Raw genomic sequence first — 19,453 nt, 5'->3', positions numbered from 1 at the left:
CAATGTTCATTTACTTGCAAGTAAGCTCTGTGTCACTCAATGGAACATGCTGCCAGGTAAGCTTGCTTGGGGCTGGAGCCTAAAATTGGCTTAAAAGTGACATTCCTTCATCCCAAGGAGCTGGTTTAATAAAAGGTTAGGTAAACCTCCAAAATGTATTTTGTATAGTTAAGTTTTTACCTCTATCTTCAGTACATTTTATTTTATTTTATTACAATGGCAAGATTCTTCTGATCTAAAGGGTTAGGAATCTCTTTATAGAAGATCCTCTGTGTATCCACCAAACCACAGTTTCCAGGGTTCTTTGGGGAAGACAGGACAGGAAATTGGTACAAAACTGATATAAAATTATAGCATAAATAGGCTCTCAGGTTCCTTTTTTTGTTTTTTGTCTCACCTACCATTGCTTGACTCTCTGGTATCTTCTTAGCCATGACTGAGTTTACTGCCAGGACTCAGATTCTACCACCATTTCTCACCTTAGCCCCACAACATCTACCACATTATCTATGACAAGTAAAGACGATGAGCTAGTATCATCATGCACTATAGGTTTTATCACTTCCCTAACGACCTTTAGAGGAGGTATGGGGTATGGAACACTTCGTCGCATGGCGGCTTCTACTTCTAAGATGGTCGTATTGCACTTATAAAATTGACCTCCTTGTATGGCAGTGCAGTAAGGCATTCTTAAAACAGGCAGCCACAACATGGCTGACTTTTTCAACATGCAGAGAATGCCAGGGCCATACCTCCTGCCACTCTGTGGTCTAAACCTCTTCCCCTTTCTGATCAGGTCGGCAGTTTGAATCCCCGCGATGGGGTGAGCTCCTGTTGCTCTGTCCCAGCTCCTGCCAACCTAGCAGTTCGAAAGCATGCCAGTGCAAGTAGATAACTGGGTACTATTGCGTCAGGAAGGTAAACGGCATTTCTGTGTGCTCTGGTTTCCGTCACAGTGTCCTGTTGCTCCAGATACTGTTTAGTCATGCTGGCTACATGGCCCAGAAAGCTGTCTGTGGACAAACGCTGGCTCCCATGGCCTGAAAAGCGAGATGAGCGCTGCAACCCCATAGTCGCCTTTGACTGGACTTAACCGTCCAGGGGTCCTTTACCTTTACTTTTCACCTGCTTTATAAATGATTTGATCCTCTGTCACAGGAATGGGGAACCTGTGGCTGTCCTGATGATGTTGGGACTACAGATCCCCTCATCCTTGATCACTAGCCATGCTGACAGGCGCTGATGGGAGTTGGAGTCCAACAACACATGGAAGGAAGGCCTCAGATCCCAGCATCCCAGCTTTAGAGAAGACATTAGTGTTGTGAAAGGTTGAATTAATTGGTCTGGAGAGAATGACCACAAACACTCCATTTGCATGTTGTGTGTACCACCATGTATTCTGAATTTCACATTCAACCTTTAAAGTTCACTTATCATCAGTTCCTTCCTACTTCACTTACAAGTACTGTTCAAGGCCAGAAGGCACATATGAGGGAAGAAGACTGACTAGGGAATCTTTCTTATAGCATTAGTTTTTGCCAACGTGTTACATTTTTGTTTTAGCAAATGGCGGAGTATAGAAACTAATTCAGTGTCCATATAAAATACAGTTAGTCTTGTGGGAGGAATCATCCTCAATCAATGGTCAGTTATCATTTTGCTCCATCAGTTCCCCCCACCCCATATGATACAATGTCCTTCTCTATGCTGTCTTGTTCTCGATACAAATGTAATGTATCGGGAGAGGAGTTTGCTCTTGTAGGTATCTGCAAGCCGCTTCTGCCGTTCTGTCTCTCAGAATGTTCCGGGAGGCTCTGCCATCTTGGACCTGACTGCTGTTGAGCTATTTCCCAAACAGGACATGGCGAGGAGGTAAAATTCAAAGATTTGGAAAGGTAGGTCTCTTGAAGACCTTCCTCTGGCAGGCACCTATTTGACAGCACTTCTTTTTCTTTGGAGTTTCGCCATTTCATCCTTCGATTTTGAAACCAGATTTTGACCTGTTGGTGGGGTAATTCGACACTATTATTGTTGGTTTCTTAAGATAATTCCATCTACCATATGCACCTTAATAATATAATAATAACTCTGGGTGGCTTCCAACAAAATATTAAAATACCGTAATACATCAAACATTAAAAGCTTCCCTAAAGAGGGCTGCCTTCAGATGTCTTCTAAAAGTCTGGTAGTTATTGTTCTCTTTGACATCTGATGGGAGGCGTTCTACAGGGTGGGTGCCACTACTGAGAAGGCCCTCTGCCTGGTTCCCTGTAACTTGGCTTATTGCAGTGAGGGAACCGCCAGAAGGCCCTCGGCGCTGGACCTCAATGTCCAGATAGAACGATGGGGGTAGAGACGCACCTTCAGATATACTGGACCGAGGCCTTAAGTTTTTCATTCCCCTCTCTGAGCCTAACCACCCTTACGAACCAAGATGAACTCTACTGCTCAAACAAGGAACAGAGCAGAGGCACTGGCAGAGGAATGGGAGTGTGGAGGGAGTGGACCGCCCCCTGGCACCACTATTCCGGTAGGGTGCCATTGTGGCGGCCCCCCCCCCAGACACACACTGCGCACCCCCCCGGGACATGCTATGCCCTTGCGGAAGGCTGCCATGCCCCCGGGGGCACCAGCCACGCCCATGCCTGCTCTCCACCCCCAGTAGCAGAGCAATGCAGCTTCGCCCCTGAGCAGAGGTTCAGAACACAGCTGACGAGGTACCAAACCTCTCTGTTACCTGTGACTCTTTGAGACCCAGATTGAGGGCCAGTTTCTTCCTGTCTGTTTTGCTGATGTATTTCTGCTTCTGGAACATTTTCTCCAAAGCTTTTCTTTGATCTTCAGTAAAAACAGCTCTTCTTAAAATGCCTCTCCGGGGTTGGGAATCCTGGGTTAGAAGAGGCAGAACACTTTCCTGTCCTGCAGCAAGAAAAACGGAGCAGCGCACATTAGTGTCATTGATCCAGTTAGCCAGATTTGGGGGGTGGGGTGGGGAAATCCTGCATATAACTTGGCAGGCTGATTTCAAAGAGTTCCCATACCGCTATGTTTCAGAGATGCTGTTGCAGCACAATAAACTGCTTCAGATAAAGCCCATGCAACATATCTGTCCTTAAATATTACATCTCATTCTACAGCAATTGAACCCAGATGTTCTATGTGGAAAGGAGATGTTCTGCCATTCAGTTACATCCCTTTCCTAAGTGTGTGTGATCAGAATGCTGGCCAAGTAAAGTTATTTGAATTAGGCCACAGAAAACTCTGGATAACTCACAAGATTCCTATAATCTCTGATTGGTTCAGATTAGTTCGGACAAACCGAACATCTAACCTGTTTTAACAGGAGGTATAGAGCTAACCACCACAATAAAATAAAATAAAACCACAAGTTTAAATCAGATCTTACATTCTGAGCTATGTCCTCATTGTGATAAAGAACTTTATGGATTCCCACCCCTCACCCCCGATCTACTGTAGGCAGAAGAATAAGCTCACCTATAGATCACAATGGTTTTGTCAGGACAAATCAGCTGCAACAAGCCTGCAGGCCTGTGCAGCTGAACTCCACCCTTGAAGGATGTAATACCATGTTGACACAAACGCTAATATGGTACCAAATACTTTTGGGGGGGAAAGCTTCTCCTTTGCATTCTAGTATATGGTGATAAATGTCTCCTTAATCTGTGGAACAATCTTCATTTGCCTTTGTGGCAGAGACCACCTTGAAGGAGCGAGTAAAGGCTTTCGTCATGGTTTCCATTTTTTCCATTGCAATTCAATACGCTCTAGTTAAATGGACAATTAATAGGTCACTTCCAAAATAGTAGTGTATCAGTCCTGGTTAATAAACAATTGCCGCAGTTGATAATGGGCCCAGTGTATTCAGTAGGTCCCTGTATGCGCTCGGCTCAGCTCACTAAATCCCTTTTCAGGTAGACAGGGTTATATGGGAAGATGAGCTAGAATGAGTCTATAAAAGTCAGTTTCATTCACTGCTTTATTTTTCAGTCAAGTGCTTTAAATGGTGTCCAGAAATCCTCGCGGAATGTGAGACAGGAGAAAAGATCTGCGCACAGAACCCCGCTTTATGGCCACACAAAAGGGCAAGTGACCCCTGGCCCGGCCCTTTCAGCCCAAAATGGTTCCTAAAGTTCATCGGCACAGTGAAAAATGGTGGTGAGGTCGCGTGTGGATGAGTAAAGTGAAAGTGGCAATTGGTCACGGCACTGTTGCCCATTGTGAGGTAGCTGGGCCCATGTAAAACGCTCTGTGGGAAAGTGTCAGCTCCCTAAAGAGAGGCTCTGAAACTTGCAGCTCATTAAACTGGCAGCATTTACTGCCTCACTTGTCAAGAATCATTCGACTTAGCAACTGGCCTCCTGAAACATTCATAAAGAAGCCTCTTCTACCATCGCCCCCCCCCCCAACCACCTAGGCAGCCGCCTCCTAGAAATCTGTCACTAACACAAGAAGATCCTTCCAGCAGCCATATCTTCCAGCGTGGATTTAGATTATTGCTTGGGGTCTTCCCGTAGGCATCGGAATGTTGAACTGGATTTATCTGGCTTATTTGATTTATTTTCAATATTCAAGGGCAGCTTTCCACCATAGGCGGTGACAAAGCAGTTTACAGAGCGATCAGTAAAATAATCCATCAATCAAAACAGAGAAGTGTTCAAAACAAACAGAAAGCGCATCAGCCTCATAAAAAGTCAAAGCATAACTGACTTTAAAATGACAAGGGAAGTACCTTGAAGTTCAACAGGAAGAGGGTCTTTCTGATCATATCCAAGAGGGATTGCCAAAGAATCAGACCCACAGTACTGATAGCAGTGCTATTCTTCTAGAAAAAGAGGTGCCGGAACTCACTCTCCCTTGTTCTCTTATAATGGCAGTGGTGTCCACCTGAGAGGTGCTGGAACTGAGTTCTGGCAAGCTCCAATTGAAAAAATAGGACTTATTTCACTGTATTCATTTCACTGTATTCATTCTTTTTGAGAGCATTTGACCCCCGTTTCGCTTCCTTCAGATATTCCAGTTACCATCAACAAGAATTTATGTTGTTGTTGTGAGGATGGAAGCTTTTGGGTTCCTAACATCTGCAACCTAAACAGATGTGTCAAGAAAGGGGATCCTACCTAAATCTACTGTACTAGCCTACCTAAATCTACTGGACTAGCATAGGTGGCGCTGTCATCTAAACCACTGAGCTTCTTGGGCTTGCCGATCGAAAGGTCAATGGTTCGAATCCCTCTGATGGGGTGAGCTCCTGCTGCTCTGCCCCAGCTTCTGCCAACCTAGCAGTTTGAAAGTGCACCAGTGCAAGTAGATAAATAGGTACCGCTTCAGCGGGAAGGTAAACAACGTTTCTGTGTGCTCTGGTTTCCATCACGGAAACCATTCCATTGCACCAGAAGCAATTTAGTCCTGCTGGCCACATGACCCGGAAAGCTATCTGTGGACAAATGGCGGCTCCCTCGGCCTGAAAGTGAGATGAGTGCCACAACCCCATAGTCGCCTTTGACTGGACTTAACCATCGAGGAGTCCTTTACCTTTACCTTTTTACCTTGCGGGGTCTAAATCTACTGGACTAGCCTGAAAATTATGTCATCAAAGTGGTATAAAATGAATTAAACTCATAGAAAAATATCTCTTCAGATAAAAGACTTGGGTGGGGCGGAATAGTACGATCAAGTTTTTTTGCAGTTACCATGTGGGAATAGTTTCAGAAAAACCATGGGCCATGTTCACACCATACATTTGATACCACTTCAAATAGTCATGGCATTCCTCAAATAATTTTGGGAGTTGTAGTTTGCTAAAGGTGCTTGGAGTTTTAGGAGACCCCCCTCCCCCGCCCAGCAATTCCCAAAATTGTTTAATAATTAACCCCTTTCACAGGGAGCTCTAGGAACACTACCTACCTAGAAGCACATATCTAAAGCACTGGAAATGCTTAACAAAAACCGCAAAATCTGAATAGCTTTGAAATAGGGATGGGATTCAATCAAATGAGTGAAACAAACTCTTATACTGAGCAAATGACCATTTACTCCACCTCCGCCCTATTATCTGCTGATACATGCTATTTCAGGAATCCTAACAGTACAAGCAGTCATGGTAATGATGACGATTTTAATTTGGTGTGATATTTCTTCTAAATTTCTCTGCTACCCTTGTGATCTGTAATTTGTAATTTTGTATACACATCTGTTTGTGTGTTTTCATATTTGACCAAACGGAAAGAAAACTTTTAAAAAAGGTATTATGCATACATTTTCAAGTCCTACCGACTTTAATAAGGAGATTTATCCATATGTAGAACTCTTCCACTGATAACTGTGGGACTTATAAATCTTTGGCGTTATAATACCCCAAGTTTAAAATGTGGAAAGGATGTCTCTTTTCAAAAACAGAATCCTTATGTTTCCTAAGAGTTAGGTTTTGGCTTGTTTGTTTGTTTTTTTAATAAAAAAAAGACTGGCATTTTGTTTTTGCATTTCCCATTTACGAATGACCATTGATTCAGGCCTTGAAAGCAAATTGTGGATCTTTTCCCAATTCTCTGAAAGCCAGATGCCTCCCTTGGTTGGCACTTTCTCTCAATGGGGTTTAAAATCTCTCACAATTACTCAGTGTACTGAAGTCTGATAAATCTTTGGAACCCTTCTGAATGGAATTGCTGTGATTTTTACAGAGGCATGAGCTCTTTGCCATTGCATCACCAATTAGGGTTTTTTTCCCCCCTCTTCCCAGCGCACATTAAATCCTGCTGCTTTGGTTTACAGAATAACTCAAGCATTACTGATGAAGCATAAAAACTTACTTGGAAAAGCAGTGGGAGACGCAGGGTGTTGACAGGACCCACCGCAGCACGTCGAATAAACTGGCGGGGCTCTCAAGAAAAAGGGCTTCAGAAGAGCTGCAAACACAGGGTTGAGTCCAATGAATGTTGCTGGCATTCACAACACTTTTAAGTATAGATAATGCTACAATAGAAATCTATTAAAGCCAATTAGCGTTTCGCCATTACTTTCTCGGTAAAAAGTGGATTCCGTCAGGCATCCACTGTGACGGGAGCAGCGTTTTTTTTCTGCCTAAATGCAAACACAGAGAAATGATAAGCCATCTCCTTTTGCAATAAACTTCATCAAAATCCGTTTCATCTCATTAATTGCTGAAAAATATAACCAGATGAACCCTCCATGCACATTTATTTGCTGGCAGTTATTTGGTCAATCGTACACTTGCTTAGGTTAAGTTCCGTGATTCATTAATGCTTCTAACTTCTGGAAACACTGGCTGACATTATCTCCAGTTTGATAACTAATTTTGCAGAATAGCCAAGCAACGGCTGTTTTAAGCCACCGTGCTATTTACTCTGAATAATTTTGGTGGCTCTAAAATGCCAGCATTGTAGGTTAGCAAATGTGTTGCTCCAACCACACACAGGTTGTTTGAATACCCACCGAGCGCATTTTAAATCTCAACCCTAATACAGAATGCCTAGAAACAATAGTTTGCTCCAATGAAAGGGGCTATTTGCATGCCAGTCGTTTGTGCAGTGTGACTTGCCACGTGGATCAGGAAATGTTCTCCATGGCACTGCAAAGTGCAACCCTTTCTTGGACCATTGCCCTACCTGCACGGCAAGCCGTTGCATGCTAATGGCTCACTGCAGACAGACTGAAGGGGTCTCCGCTCAGCTGCTTCACAGGCACCAGCCCAGAAATCTCACTGCGTTTCCCTTCATCTGACTCCCAAAATAAGGATGCTTTAGGATGAGGCACCAAATTGTTGGAATGGATTGCAGGAGCGCAAATGGTGCTTCCTTGCCTCTTCCAAATACCCTCCCCCACTGTATTCACCACATTTCAAAAGCAGTTTGAGCTCCAGTGTGGGAAGGCAGCTGACAAGATATTTGCCAAGAGTGACTTCTCTGAGTTGTGCTGCTTTGAGTTCCCATTTTGGTCCTCTTCCCTTTGCCACACATGTAGAAGCCACTCAGGAAGATGCCTGTTACCGATGTAATGATCAGCATAGTGGAATTATGGCTGACTGTGTTGGCAGTAAATAAATACTCCAGCAGTTGTTTAAAGCTAAATTTCCATAGAAGAAATAACATTGGTGTGTGCACCTGGAATAAAAAGTTAGGGCACATAGTGAAGGTAAACCAGGGCAGGTAACTTTATTAGCCATTATTTGCATGAGATCTCCAGCATGAATTATCAGCAAGCAGGAACCACCTTATGATCTCCTTTGGGAATCCTTAGGACAAACCTGGCCCTGCCTGCTTCTGCCACACCTTTCAGATGCTGAAGGAGGACTTCTTGAATCAATACTTTTCCCACCCACCCCAAGTGTCAAGACTCAGGACATTGAGGGCTCGTGCACATTTGCATTCGTCCCATGATTTCTACGTATGGGAATGAGATTATTTTATTTAATCCCACTGCTGCCCCTAGGACAAGTGTCAATCCGCAGGAAACCCGGCTGATGTCTGTTCCAATACAGCACTAAATGGCAGGTTTTCCCAGGGAAAGAAAAACCTCTCAGACCTGTTTCTAGAAATCGTGAGACAAATGGAAATGCAGATTGTGGGGATGTTCAGGGTGGCAGGAGAGGATATATTGTTTATTAATATCCTTCCTAACTTGCGCTAGCAAGTTCCTTCATGTAACAGAGTTACACTCCCCTTTCTTACATGCACAGCAGATAGCTGGTTGCAGGCTTGTGTAAGCCTCTCACTATTATACAATTCAGTCTGTCTGAGATTGAATTGTGTGTTTCTGGTAAATTCCCTTTAATTCCTCTTAAAAGAATAAAGATACGACAATCTTATTTAAAGTCAATAAAATAAGTTTACTCACATCAGTTCACAGTTGGATTGCTGAAGGCAGACTTAGTTACAAAGATATACATGTGGATCTACCCTATATGGGGAATAGTCCCAGTGCTTCTGATAGCTGAGAGCTAGCAGAGCACAACTAGCTAAAAAGCTGGTCCAACGAAGAAGGAAGGGGAAAAGAGAGAGAGTGCTGCCTGACTCGTCCTTTTGTTACTTGGACAGGTAAGGTCACACCCACCTCTAGTCACATGCAAGGAAGGATGCTCCAGCCCAGGAGGAACAGGAAGTTTCAACTGGATGGACCAACATCCCCTTGCATGTCCACTCTAGGAAAACAAGAAATGTTGTATTTGACTGCTTCCAGTGGGTTACATCCCACACAGATGAGCCTTGAGCATAGGATAGAAAAGCTATTTGCCGCATGGTTCATGGAACCTAGCCTGTGGGCAGAAAAAAGGAAGAGGACTTGTTGCCCTTTTTGCAAGGGTGACTCGTGCTGTGGCAGGGGAAGTGGCGAAAAGACTTCTCAAAGTGCTCACATTCTGACAAACCCCAGTCACAAAATACGCCTGGCACCTGGCTAATTTTGAAAGCTCGCCCTTAGTGCATACTTCCAGCAATCCGCAGAGTGGTTCCTTTCCCTGACCCAGGCCCTAAGATCTGATTGGCAAGCCTAAGGACCCCTCCCCCTTTCATAATGATACTTCTGAGCATGATCTACATGCACTGCACTGATGCTGTGACCAATCTACTTCACTATGTGATGCCACCTTGTCTCAAACTCCCCTTCCGATAGGACCAGTGTAGAGCTAAAAGAAGAAGAAGAGCAAGTCACTCTTCATCAATTTGTTCTGCGGGCAAAACCTTCCTCCTTGCAAATGAAACATCCCTTATGCAATTGGTTGCTCCTGTACCACAGCCCCTGTATTGGGCAGGTGCCTGTCAAGCCAATCCAGAGAGAGCTGGCAAAATGGCAGTGCAGACTTCCATGTAGCCCTTTCTGGCCTTGCCCCCTGCCAGTGTGCGCATGGATGCAACACACCTCTGTGCGCTCAGCCTGATGTCCTGACTCCTTTTGGTGCAGATGCAATGCCATCCCTGACTTCATGCGTCTCGCATTAGCTTTAAGATGGTGGGAAGCCTGTAGCCTCAGAGGCATTCTTGGACTCCTATCACCAAATGGCCACATGTTTCCTCAACTTGCTCTATACAGATTCCAAAAGAGTAGACCCGGCGTTTGTGACCTGGATTCTAATCTCTTGGGTGGGGAGAGTTGTGGAAATCCTTTATGGAGTGAAGCTCCTTAATGGGGTAAAGAGTTAGAATGGATGGATTTAAATTCATTTAAGCAGGAGTTGGAGAACCTGTGGCCCTCCAGATGTTGGAGCTGGTCCACTGGAACAAGTGGGACACTATCTGAACCAACCACAGTCTGCCCTCATCCAGCCCCTGCCTGCCTGCCTTCTTACTTACAATGAGTCTAGGCCCTGGCAATCTGTGTCCTCCTCCTTAGTCTCAGCTCTTACCTGGTAAAACTCAACAGAGGGGAGAGCATTAACAAAACTAGAAGTAGTTGGCTCCACCCGTCATTGACTCTGGCGCCATCTACTGTTGGCCTCCCTGCTTTCTTCGCTGCTTGCCTCCAGATATTGCTGAACTAGAAGTCCCATGATTCCTGACCACTGCCCATGCTGGCTGGTGTTGATGGGGATTCAACAGCCTGGAGGGCACTGTGTTCCCTACTCCTGATGCACTGAGTAAAGAAAGTCCACGGCCACTGAAAAGTATGCTATGCCCTGTGGAAAACCCAGGGTAAGACTTGGCAATGTTTAAAAAAACGCTCCCCCAAACTGCACCCACAAAGAGCCCATTCTGCTCTCATCTAATTGGCAGTCGGGCTCTCATGGAAGCCAATTGCTTGCAGGCTTGAGAACAGAAATAGATGAGAATCAACAACTAAGACAGGCTGCAAGTCCCATGGCATTTATTATACAGCAGATCTGCCAAAAGCCATTTCGCAGTTCCAAGTGACTAAACCTGAAGTAGAGCATGCATTTCCACAGATGCTTCTGACAGGGCCTTTCGGCTTTCGCAAGCTTGAGAGTCTGTTCTTATTTAAACACACACACCAGTTCTCCAAGCGCCTCTACCAAAGGATGCTAGGGATTCAGTTGTTATCTATCACCCCAGCAGCCACCAAGTCTTTCTGGTGGGCACTTCTGAAAAGTTAAGCTCAGGAACAGGCAGAAGAAATTATGTTGGAACTGTCCCAGATAGACAGGTTTGTACTCGGACAGCTTCTTCCTGACATATCAGCTCTTAAAGTGGGCCTCTGAATACATTTATGAAATGTGGCCTGCCATGGAATGAGCTACCACTGGATTCCTTTCAGTGGAGGACAACTTCCACAGCAGGGTTGCAGGTCTAGGTGAAGCCCTCCAGGCCCTCTATGTTGCCATTATAATGGTGGCAGAGGGTCCCGCCGTACCTGCCTCCCAGCAGCGGTGGAGGGTGTGCTGCCCTTCCCCGCAGCAGTGGATGGTATGGCGATTTGTTGCACAGCCCTGCAACCCACTCATCTCCATGGCTAGGGTGATCTAGGTGACAAAACATCATGCCTGGTCTGGTCCCAAGAAACACAAACCAGCCGACTAGTGCAAGCACTTCTGTAGGGATGTGCTCATCCCAAATGAATAACCAGAGTCCTGAATACAGTCGTTGGTACCTCGGGTTAAAGACCTTAATTCATTCTGGAGGTCCGTTCTTAACCTGAAACTGTTCTTAACCTGAGGTACCACTTTGGCTAATGGGGCCTCCAGCTGCCGCCGCGCGATTTCTGTTCTCATCCTGAGGTAAAGTTCTTAACCCAAGGTACTATTTCTGGGTTAACGGAGTCTGTAACCTGAAGGGTCTGTAACCTGAGGTACCACTGTACTAGCTAGAGCAAGGGGAAACTAGAAGGGTCCATAAACTGGTAGATCCGCAGGGAAAGTTGCTGCTTACTGGTGGAAAGCAGGTGGCTCAGACAGACCTGCTGCTCCCAAGTTGCAATGGCATCCCAAAGAGATCACCCCACAAATACTAGGCATAATACACATTTAAACCCCAGTGCTCACCCCCAACGTATATGGAACAACTACCACCCCCTATTACTTACTCACGTTCGCCAATATTACTGAGCTTTTAAATATATTTGGGGGAGGGGGTATGGTTATTGGCATAGTTATTTTATTGAAGCTACGTGGAATCGTTGGATTAAATAGCCCAAGGAAGTACACTGCTTTTTTAAAAAAATACTTTTATTCTATCAAGCGGTGTATAAATTTTATGAAATCAATAAAACACAAATAGATCGATAGAGATCGATCTTCTAAGACGCAAAAAGAGACGATTAAGGAGGTGCGTTTCCGCGTCGTTTCAGAGCTCAGACATAACAAGTGCGAAGTCGAGAACCGGATCCGGTTCGGATCCAGGGAGCGGCTTTTCGCTCTTGCGCAGCGGACGCGGAGCGTGAGGCGAGGATCGGGAGCGCGAAAGCCTCTTGCACTTCGCGGAGAGCGAGCAAGCGGGACTGCGGATTCTGCGCCAGCAAGAAGCGAAAGTTCGAGTCCGGGCTTTGCGCTCCCGCGCGCCGCTAAACCTGAAATGAGCAAGGGAGGAGGAAGCGCGTGGATCTGCAAAGATCGAGCAAGGGGATCCTGAGCAGCCGGGATCGCTTTAGGCAGAGAGCGGGTTGGGGAGCGGGGAAGCCTGCCTGGCTGCCTGCTCGCCTGCTGGCTTGGCTCACCTGTGGCTGCGGGCGCAAAGCTGCCTTCTCTGTCCGCCGTCGAGGCGCCTGGAGCGGGGAAGGGCCAGGGGCTGCTGATCTGGGCGGCGGCTGCCGGGCACAGCTTGAGCGGGACGGGCGCGGCGGGCAGGTCGGCAGGGCCCTGGTGCGGAGCCGCCCCGCCGCCGGCCCGCAGCAAGTTCTCGATCAGGAAACTTTTGCCGAAGTTGCCGAAGCCCGGCGGGGCGGGCAGGCTGAGCAGGCCGGCCGAGCTGCCGCAGGGCCAAGCCAAGGCTCCGGGAAGCATCGCCGGGGACGGGAGGCGGCAGGAGGGGGAGCCTGGCCCGGATCCGACGCCTTGACACACCCCCCCCCCCGACGATCAGCCTCCTGCCGGGACCTCAGACGGGATCCGTAGAGGGGGCCGCGCGTGTCCCCATTCCACGCACCCACTTTCTAGTCCTTGGAGGGGGATGGGCGTCCGAGAGAGGGGTGCTCCTTTCGTGCGCAATCGACGTGTCCCTCTAGCGCTCTGCGGAGATCCGACGAGGCGGACGAGAAGGTGTGTCCGCCCTCATTAATTACGTCCAGGAGACTTAAGGAGTGATGGACAAGGGCGACAAAGCAAGCGCGGATGGGGGCGAAGAGCTGGGCGGGGGCGCCCTCCGCCATTGGATGGGCATGGAGCCTCCTCGAAACCATTGGATCGCCGGGTCCCCCTTCTTGGCCGGCGCTGAAGGGGCTTCCCGGTTCCTTATGCGTGCCCCTGCAATGCTCACCCCTGGCAGAGAGGCTGTGTCCCCTTCCAGATATTGCCCAGATTGAGCCGGTGAGGAAAAGGGAGCTGTGACTACTCCCTGATTGCTCTCACCCACTCTGGGCCCATCCACACCTTGGCTTAATGCGGATTGTGGACCCCATAGGCATGGGCGTAGCCAGGGTTTATCATGTAAGGGGGGCAGGAGTCAGGACACCTAAATGTCACCATTCAGCATGGAATAACTCAACAACAGTTGTTTTAAATTACGCTCAGAAAAACCTGTCAACATCTATCTACAATTTCTACTTTTAGTTAAGCATTTTTATTTACTTACTTAATTTAGGGGGTGCAGCTGCTTCCCCCTTGGCTACACCCATGCCTTTAGGGCTCCTTTAATGCCCACCTCCGTTTGCTAATGCCCCCCCCCCCACTTTCTCTTCCCTGTATTCGGATTGTCTATGCAATCGGTGGAGCTCTCCCAGACAGATTGTCAAAGAGATCTCCGGATTTAGGGAGGGGAAAGTGTGGGACAGCGGGGGGGGGGGCAAATGCCTTGTGGCTGAGCTGGGGTGTCTCGCAGAAGTGTAAGTGTATGCTCCAAGCTTATTGTGGGATGCACAATGGAGTCATCACATGTAAAAAGGTGTTGCACAAAAAAATACCTTTTATTGGGGAGAATTCTAGCAAATCTCTAAAGGGACAGTTCCATGGTCATTAAAAAAAACACACCACAAAACCCATCTGTTTATTAGTTCCTTCAGTTCCTTATTGAGTCTGCTTGTGGGGAAGCGATAACCAAATTCTGACTGTCTTCCAGATTCCTCAGAGGACTTTCAAGTCCCTTATTCCAACATGGGCCATCACTGGCTCCCAATTTTGAAGCTGATTAGAATTCCCATTGGCATCTGTGCTAACTATTGCGCATTCCGCGCTATTTGCCAACACTGATGCATTAAAAAAACCAAACCTGATCTATTGCGAAGGATGACATTAACCGTGGTGGCGTTACAACAAAAGTTGTTAAATTGCTCTGAAAATATCAGACGTAATTATCATTATGCTGTACTAGGTAAAACTTTTTGAAAGCGCTTCTGTTGAGAAAACTATTTAGGAGATGTTGCAGTTATTTTTTTAAAGCTGTGTGTGTGGTATATATTTTTTCATCTCACTGCTCCTTAAAAGTGCAAGTATTTTATGGTTTGGGCTCTGGTACCAAAGTAAGATACTGTATAATCTCCTTATCATGCTTTTGTAAGAGAACTAGGTGGTGTTTTTGTTTTTTTTTAATGCATTTGCTTGTTTTTAAATAATGTGTTAGAAAATATGATTTTAAAAAAGAAGCTAGTCACAGTCAAAGCCTGTATTTGTGGAGGGGTTGAGGGAAAGGAATAACTTTTTTTATTTTATTGCATTGCATTTATTGCTTTTATATCCTACCTTTTCTTCAAGGAGTACAATGTGGTGTACATGGTTCGCCCCCTCCTCATCAATTTCCTACAACAACCCTGTGAGGTAGATTAGGCTGAAAGGCAGCAGCTGGAGCAAAGTCACCCAGTGAGCTTAATGGCTGGGAGGGGATTTGAACCCATGTCTTTCAGGTCTGAGTCTGAGACTCTAACCACCATATGACTCTCATTTCATCTATTTTATCAGCAAGGTAGTTTTCGGCGTTAAGTCCAGATTGAAATTCTGATTCCATCCTAACACACAGCAATTCCGCTTTTTTATAGCTCAGTTCCCTCAGTCAAATTCCGTGGCATTTTGCTAATGCGGCACGTCATCCAAATCTGCAAAGCCCGTCAAGAGGAATTTGCCAGAGAAGGTCTTTTTTTGGTGTTTTGCTTTTCCCAAAGAGCTTGTTGAGTGATATCAAACTGAGAAGGGAGCTAGGGCATGACCATGCCATCTATTCAATCTTTTTAAATCGTTGTTTAAAGAAAGTTCAAGCCTTTACGCACAGAGCCAACTAAATCAGGGTTCCTCTGCATGCCTACGATTGGACAGCGCCCTTTATAACAGGATCCCAATTGGAATAAAGCAATGTAGCTGTGAATGTGCCTTCAAAAAGCACCGCAGGATGCTGTTACAACAAGCTAACAAGCCACTCAGTGGGCCATTGCAGCATCACCCACCCACCCACAGACAGACAGAAACAAGAGTAAGAGACTGATCAGGCATTTCCTTCCCAAGTAACCATAGGTAAAGGTAAAGGGACCTCTGACCATTAGGTCCAGTCATGACCGACTCTGGGGTTGCGGCGCTCATCTCGCTTTATTGGCCGAGGGAGCCGGCGTATAGCTTCCGGGTCATGTGGCCAGCATGACTAAGCCGCTTCTGGCGAACCAGAGCAGTGCACGGAAATGCCGTTTACCTTCCTGCCGGAGCGGTACCTAGTTATCTACTTGCACTTTGATGTGCTTTTGAACTGCTAGGTTGGCAGGAGCAGGGACTGAGCAATGGGAGCTCACCCCGTCGTGGGGATTCGAACTGCCGACCTTCTGATTGGCAAGTCCTAGGCTCTGTGGTTTAACCCACAGCGCCACCCGCGTTCCTCCAAGTAATCATACCACTTGCTAAACCCATACACCTTCCCCTCTTTCCTGTTCAGCATTAAAGTTTAAGGGACACTACTCTGAAACAGTTTACTCTGCATTACAATTCCTTCCAATTTGTCACAGTTTCTGTCTCCTTCAGATACCTCATCCCACTTTTTTTGCAAAGTCTGCTACCAAACAGCCCTTTCCTACTCTTTATTTCTTCTCTAATCCTCCATTTTGACTGCAGTGCTGCATGCTTCCCTTGGCGTAAGCCCCATTCAACACAATGGGACTGGCCTGCATCACTGAGACCCGAGTGGGTAAGCAGGGTGGAGTTGGTCTCAGCCCAGCCATGCCCACCTGGGTACTCGGAGCAGCATCAGGGCAGACTTGGAAGTCGGGGAGAGTGAGTTTCTGTGGTCTATAGAAATTCCCTTTCTCCAGGGTCTCTGTCTATAATTCCATGATTCTGTGATGACGATTACCTCAACTTTCTAAGCATCTGAGTAGCCTTGTCTAAACAAGAATGTTTTTAGCAGGCACTGAAAAGTATACAGTGGTACCTTGGGTTACATACGCTTCAGGTTACATACCCTTCAGGTTACATACGCTTCAGGTTACAGACTCCGCTAACCCAGATATAGTGCTTCAGGTTAAGAACTTTGCTTCAGGATGAGAACAGAAATCATGCTCCGGCGGCACGGCAGCAGCAGGAGGCCCCATTAGCTAAAGTGGTGCTTCAGGGTAAGAACAGTTTCAGGTTAAGAACAGACCTCTGGAACAAATTAAGTACGTAACCAGAGGTACCACTGTACAATGAAGGCTCCGGCTTGATCTCAATAGGCAGGGATTTCCAAAATTGTGGTTGCTGCTACACTACACAACTTGAATTCTTACAGATGTGGAACGGGTATTATGTGACACTTGTTAGCAGTCAGCTGAAGCATATCTTTTTATTCTGGCTTTCAAATTTAAATATTTCCGCTTTCAAATACAGACCTGAGAACTGTGTGCCATTAAATTTACTATTTGCTTCTGGAATTGTCCCGTGAATCACTTTGCATCACTCACTTGTCCTTGGCTTCCTCTCACTCTTTACTTAATGCTCCACCGATATACCTGTAACTGCTTGTCGACAGAGACAGCCTTGCAAACACTCGCCAGGCAGGTACTAGGTCATCTCTTTCAGCCCATTTAAGAGACTCGAAGTTCCAGGAGTTAATGGTAGGTTCCAGTGCCAGATTTATGTATAGGCTAAGTAGAATGAAGCCTAGGGCCTCTAAATCTAGGGGGCCTCACCAGCCCTCCCGCTCCCCAGTGGTCAATCTCCCCTCTCCCAAAATTGCAACCCCAAAACTTCATGCGAGGGCAGAGCAACTTGGGCCTCTAAATCTAGGGGGCCTCGCCAGCCAGCCCGCTCCCCAGTGCCACAGTTTCCCCTCTCCCAAAATTGTAAACCCAAGGGCAGGGCAACTCAGGCCCAGCAACTATTAGACTCAGGGCTAGCCAGTGGGGCCCAATTTAAAGCAGTGGGGCACAACTTGAATTAATTTTTTTTTTGTAGGGCCCCAGTTCACAGCCAAAGTCTGCAAAATCTTATAGATATAAATAAAACCCATCTAGATTGCCCTGGTGCGAGGGCTTCCTTAGGAGCAGCACGCAGGGCCCAATTTGGCCCAATTGCTCCAATTGCCTTAAGGTCAGCCATTAATGAGACTGTGCAGGGGTTGGACTGACAAGCCCTGCACCTTCTAGGTCCTTGGTGTCACCATTCAGAGTACAGACTCAAGGACTTGTTATGGAAATAAGGGGGGGCACTTATTGGAATTCTGTTTTGTCACCTCTCCCCCCCCCCAAAACCCCAAGACAATGAGCCCAGCTACCTTTTATTCATAGTTGCATAAGCACTACACTACAGCATGGCCATAAACTTCTATGTTCAACCACTGAAATATACACCCAATATGTAGCAATGGAGATTTATGTTACTGCTTTATGAATGAACACTGTGTTTTATGAATGGACTCTATATTTTATGAATTGCCTAAGAGCCACCAATAGGGAGCTCTAGAATCTGACAGCTAACTAATTGGGTACTACAAAACAGTGACCCTTATTGCTGAAAGCAGGTAACCAGCAGGGAATGCTTCAGCTCAGCCTTTGCACTGTTGACTGAATACCCCCTGCTGTGCAGATAATGGAGAAAGCTCATAAATTGTATCCCTTCTGGCATCCTGGCCAACTCTATTACACTGGTGTAAACCCTGGTGCACCAGAAGCCCAGAATAGCAGCAAATAAAATCCTCTCAGATGTCAGCAACTGATAAGACTTGTCAACCAGTTCATCCAAAGTCTTCCTAAATTATAAAGCTCCAAAATACAGGCCAAAAGAGAGCAGGTCTGGGAAGAGCGAGCCATACAATGGGCACCACCAGTGAAAAGGCCCTGCTCCGTGTAACTTCTGCCCTGTCATTCGATAGAGTGCCCACTTGCCCTCCTTCTTGACATGGAATGCTCTCTATTGGAGTCTCCAGGTGCAGTACAAAGACTATAAGAAGGGAGAGCAGAGACCATGAAGTTCCCAACAGCTGTTAAACAAGCAAGCAAGTATACAGCTCACCTTTGTCACAGTCAGGAGGCCTATGTCCTGGCCAGGCCTGCACCCAACAATCTTGTTTGTCCTCAGTAACCAAAGCTATATCATCAACAAGCACAAGCAGAAAAGTTCTTTTCCTTCATTTGCAAGGAATTATGCCAAATAAAGTGGCACTGATAAAGAAAAGTTCCAGGATGGCAACAGAAAGCATACTAAAAATGCTTTTGCAGTTCATCAAAACTATCCAGCAATATCAAGTTATAGGAAAACTGGTGCTATTAACAGTAATCTTTCTAGTTGGTTAATTGGTCTGGCAACTTCCATGCACATGACGTGTGATGCAAAAGTTTTTCAGTGTTAATTTATGCATTTTTAAAAATCACCATGGTGTTTAACAATAATATCTTATGTCCTTTAGATGAGAAATTGTGAACTGTAGAATTTTAAATGCCCGTCATCATCCTCGGCTTCACTCAATTTTGTTTATAACACTCTTCCATTTTCTTCTAGTTGTGAGGGTGGGGGATGGGGAGAGGCCTCACAAGTGGAGTAGCCTAGGGCCTCTCTTCATCTAAATCTGGCCCTGGTAGGTTCCCATTGTGAAATCATCCTTGCAAGGACTGAATTTAAAGTCCGGTCCCTGCAGCTTAAGAAAAAGCCACTGGAAGAAAATGTGGGAGGAGATGGCATTAAAAAGCCATGCACCTAATGATCATTTCATTGACTCCATCAACCTTTGATTTTTATTTTCATATCCACCAAGCCGCAAAAGCACTAAATACTGGGAATGCAAGAAAGGAGCTGGAGAGGGTGAAAGCAAGAAACCAAGCACAACAGTTCTTGCTTTGGAACATCCACTTGGAGGTGATTTATTAAGCCTTGCTGAATAAGCCTGATTAAAATGCATAAACAGTTCTGAACAGTAAACAACCATGTCTAAGGATG

General features: G+C 46.1%; 1 protein-coding gene across 1 annotated transcript; it reads right to left on the bottom strand.

Moving 5' to 3' along the window:
• Positions 1-1,376: 1,376 nt before the first annotated feature.
• On the bottom strand, positions 1,377-13,892 carry DBX2 (developing brain homeobox 2). The gene is made up of 4 exons (XM_083463762.1): positions 12,637-13,892; positions 6,828-6,923; positions 2,738-2,919; positions 1,377-2,000 (listed from the first exon to the last, which is right to left on the bottom strand). Exons 1-4 carry the CDS (start codon positions 12,920-12,922, stop codon positions 1,653-1,655), a joined length of 912 nt encoding a protein of 303 aa, XP_083319888.1. The 5' UTR covers positions 12,923-13,892; the 3' UTR covers positions 1,377-1,652.
• Positions 13,893-19,453: the final 5,561 nt, after the last annotated feature.

This window comes from Podarcis liolepis (assembly GCF_965112155.1).
Source record: "Podarcis liolepis genome assembly, chromosome: 10".
Classification (NCBI taxonomy): Eukaryota; Metazoa; Chordata; class Lepidosauria; order Squamata; family Lacertidae; genus Podarcis; species Podarcis liolepis.
Note: the sequence above shows the minus strand (reverse complement) of the source record. Positions and strands in the feature narration are given on the sequence as shown.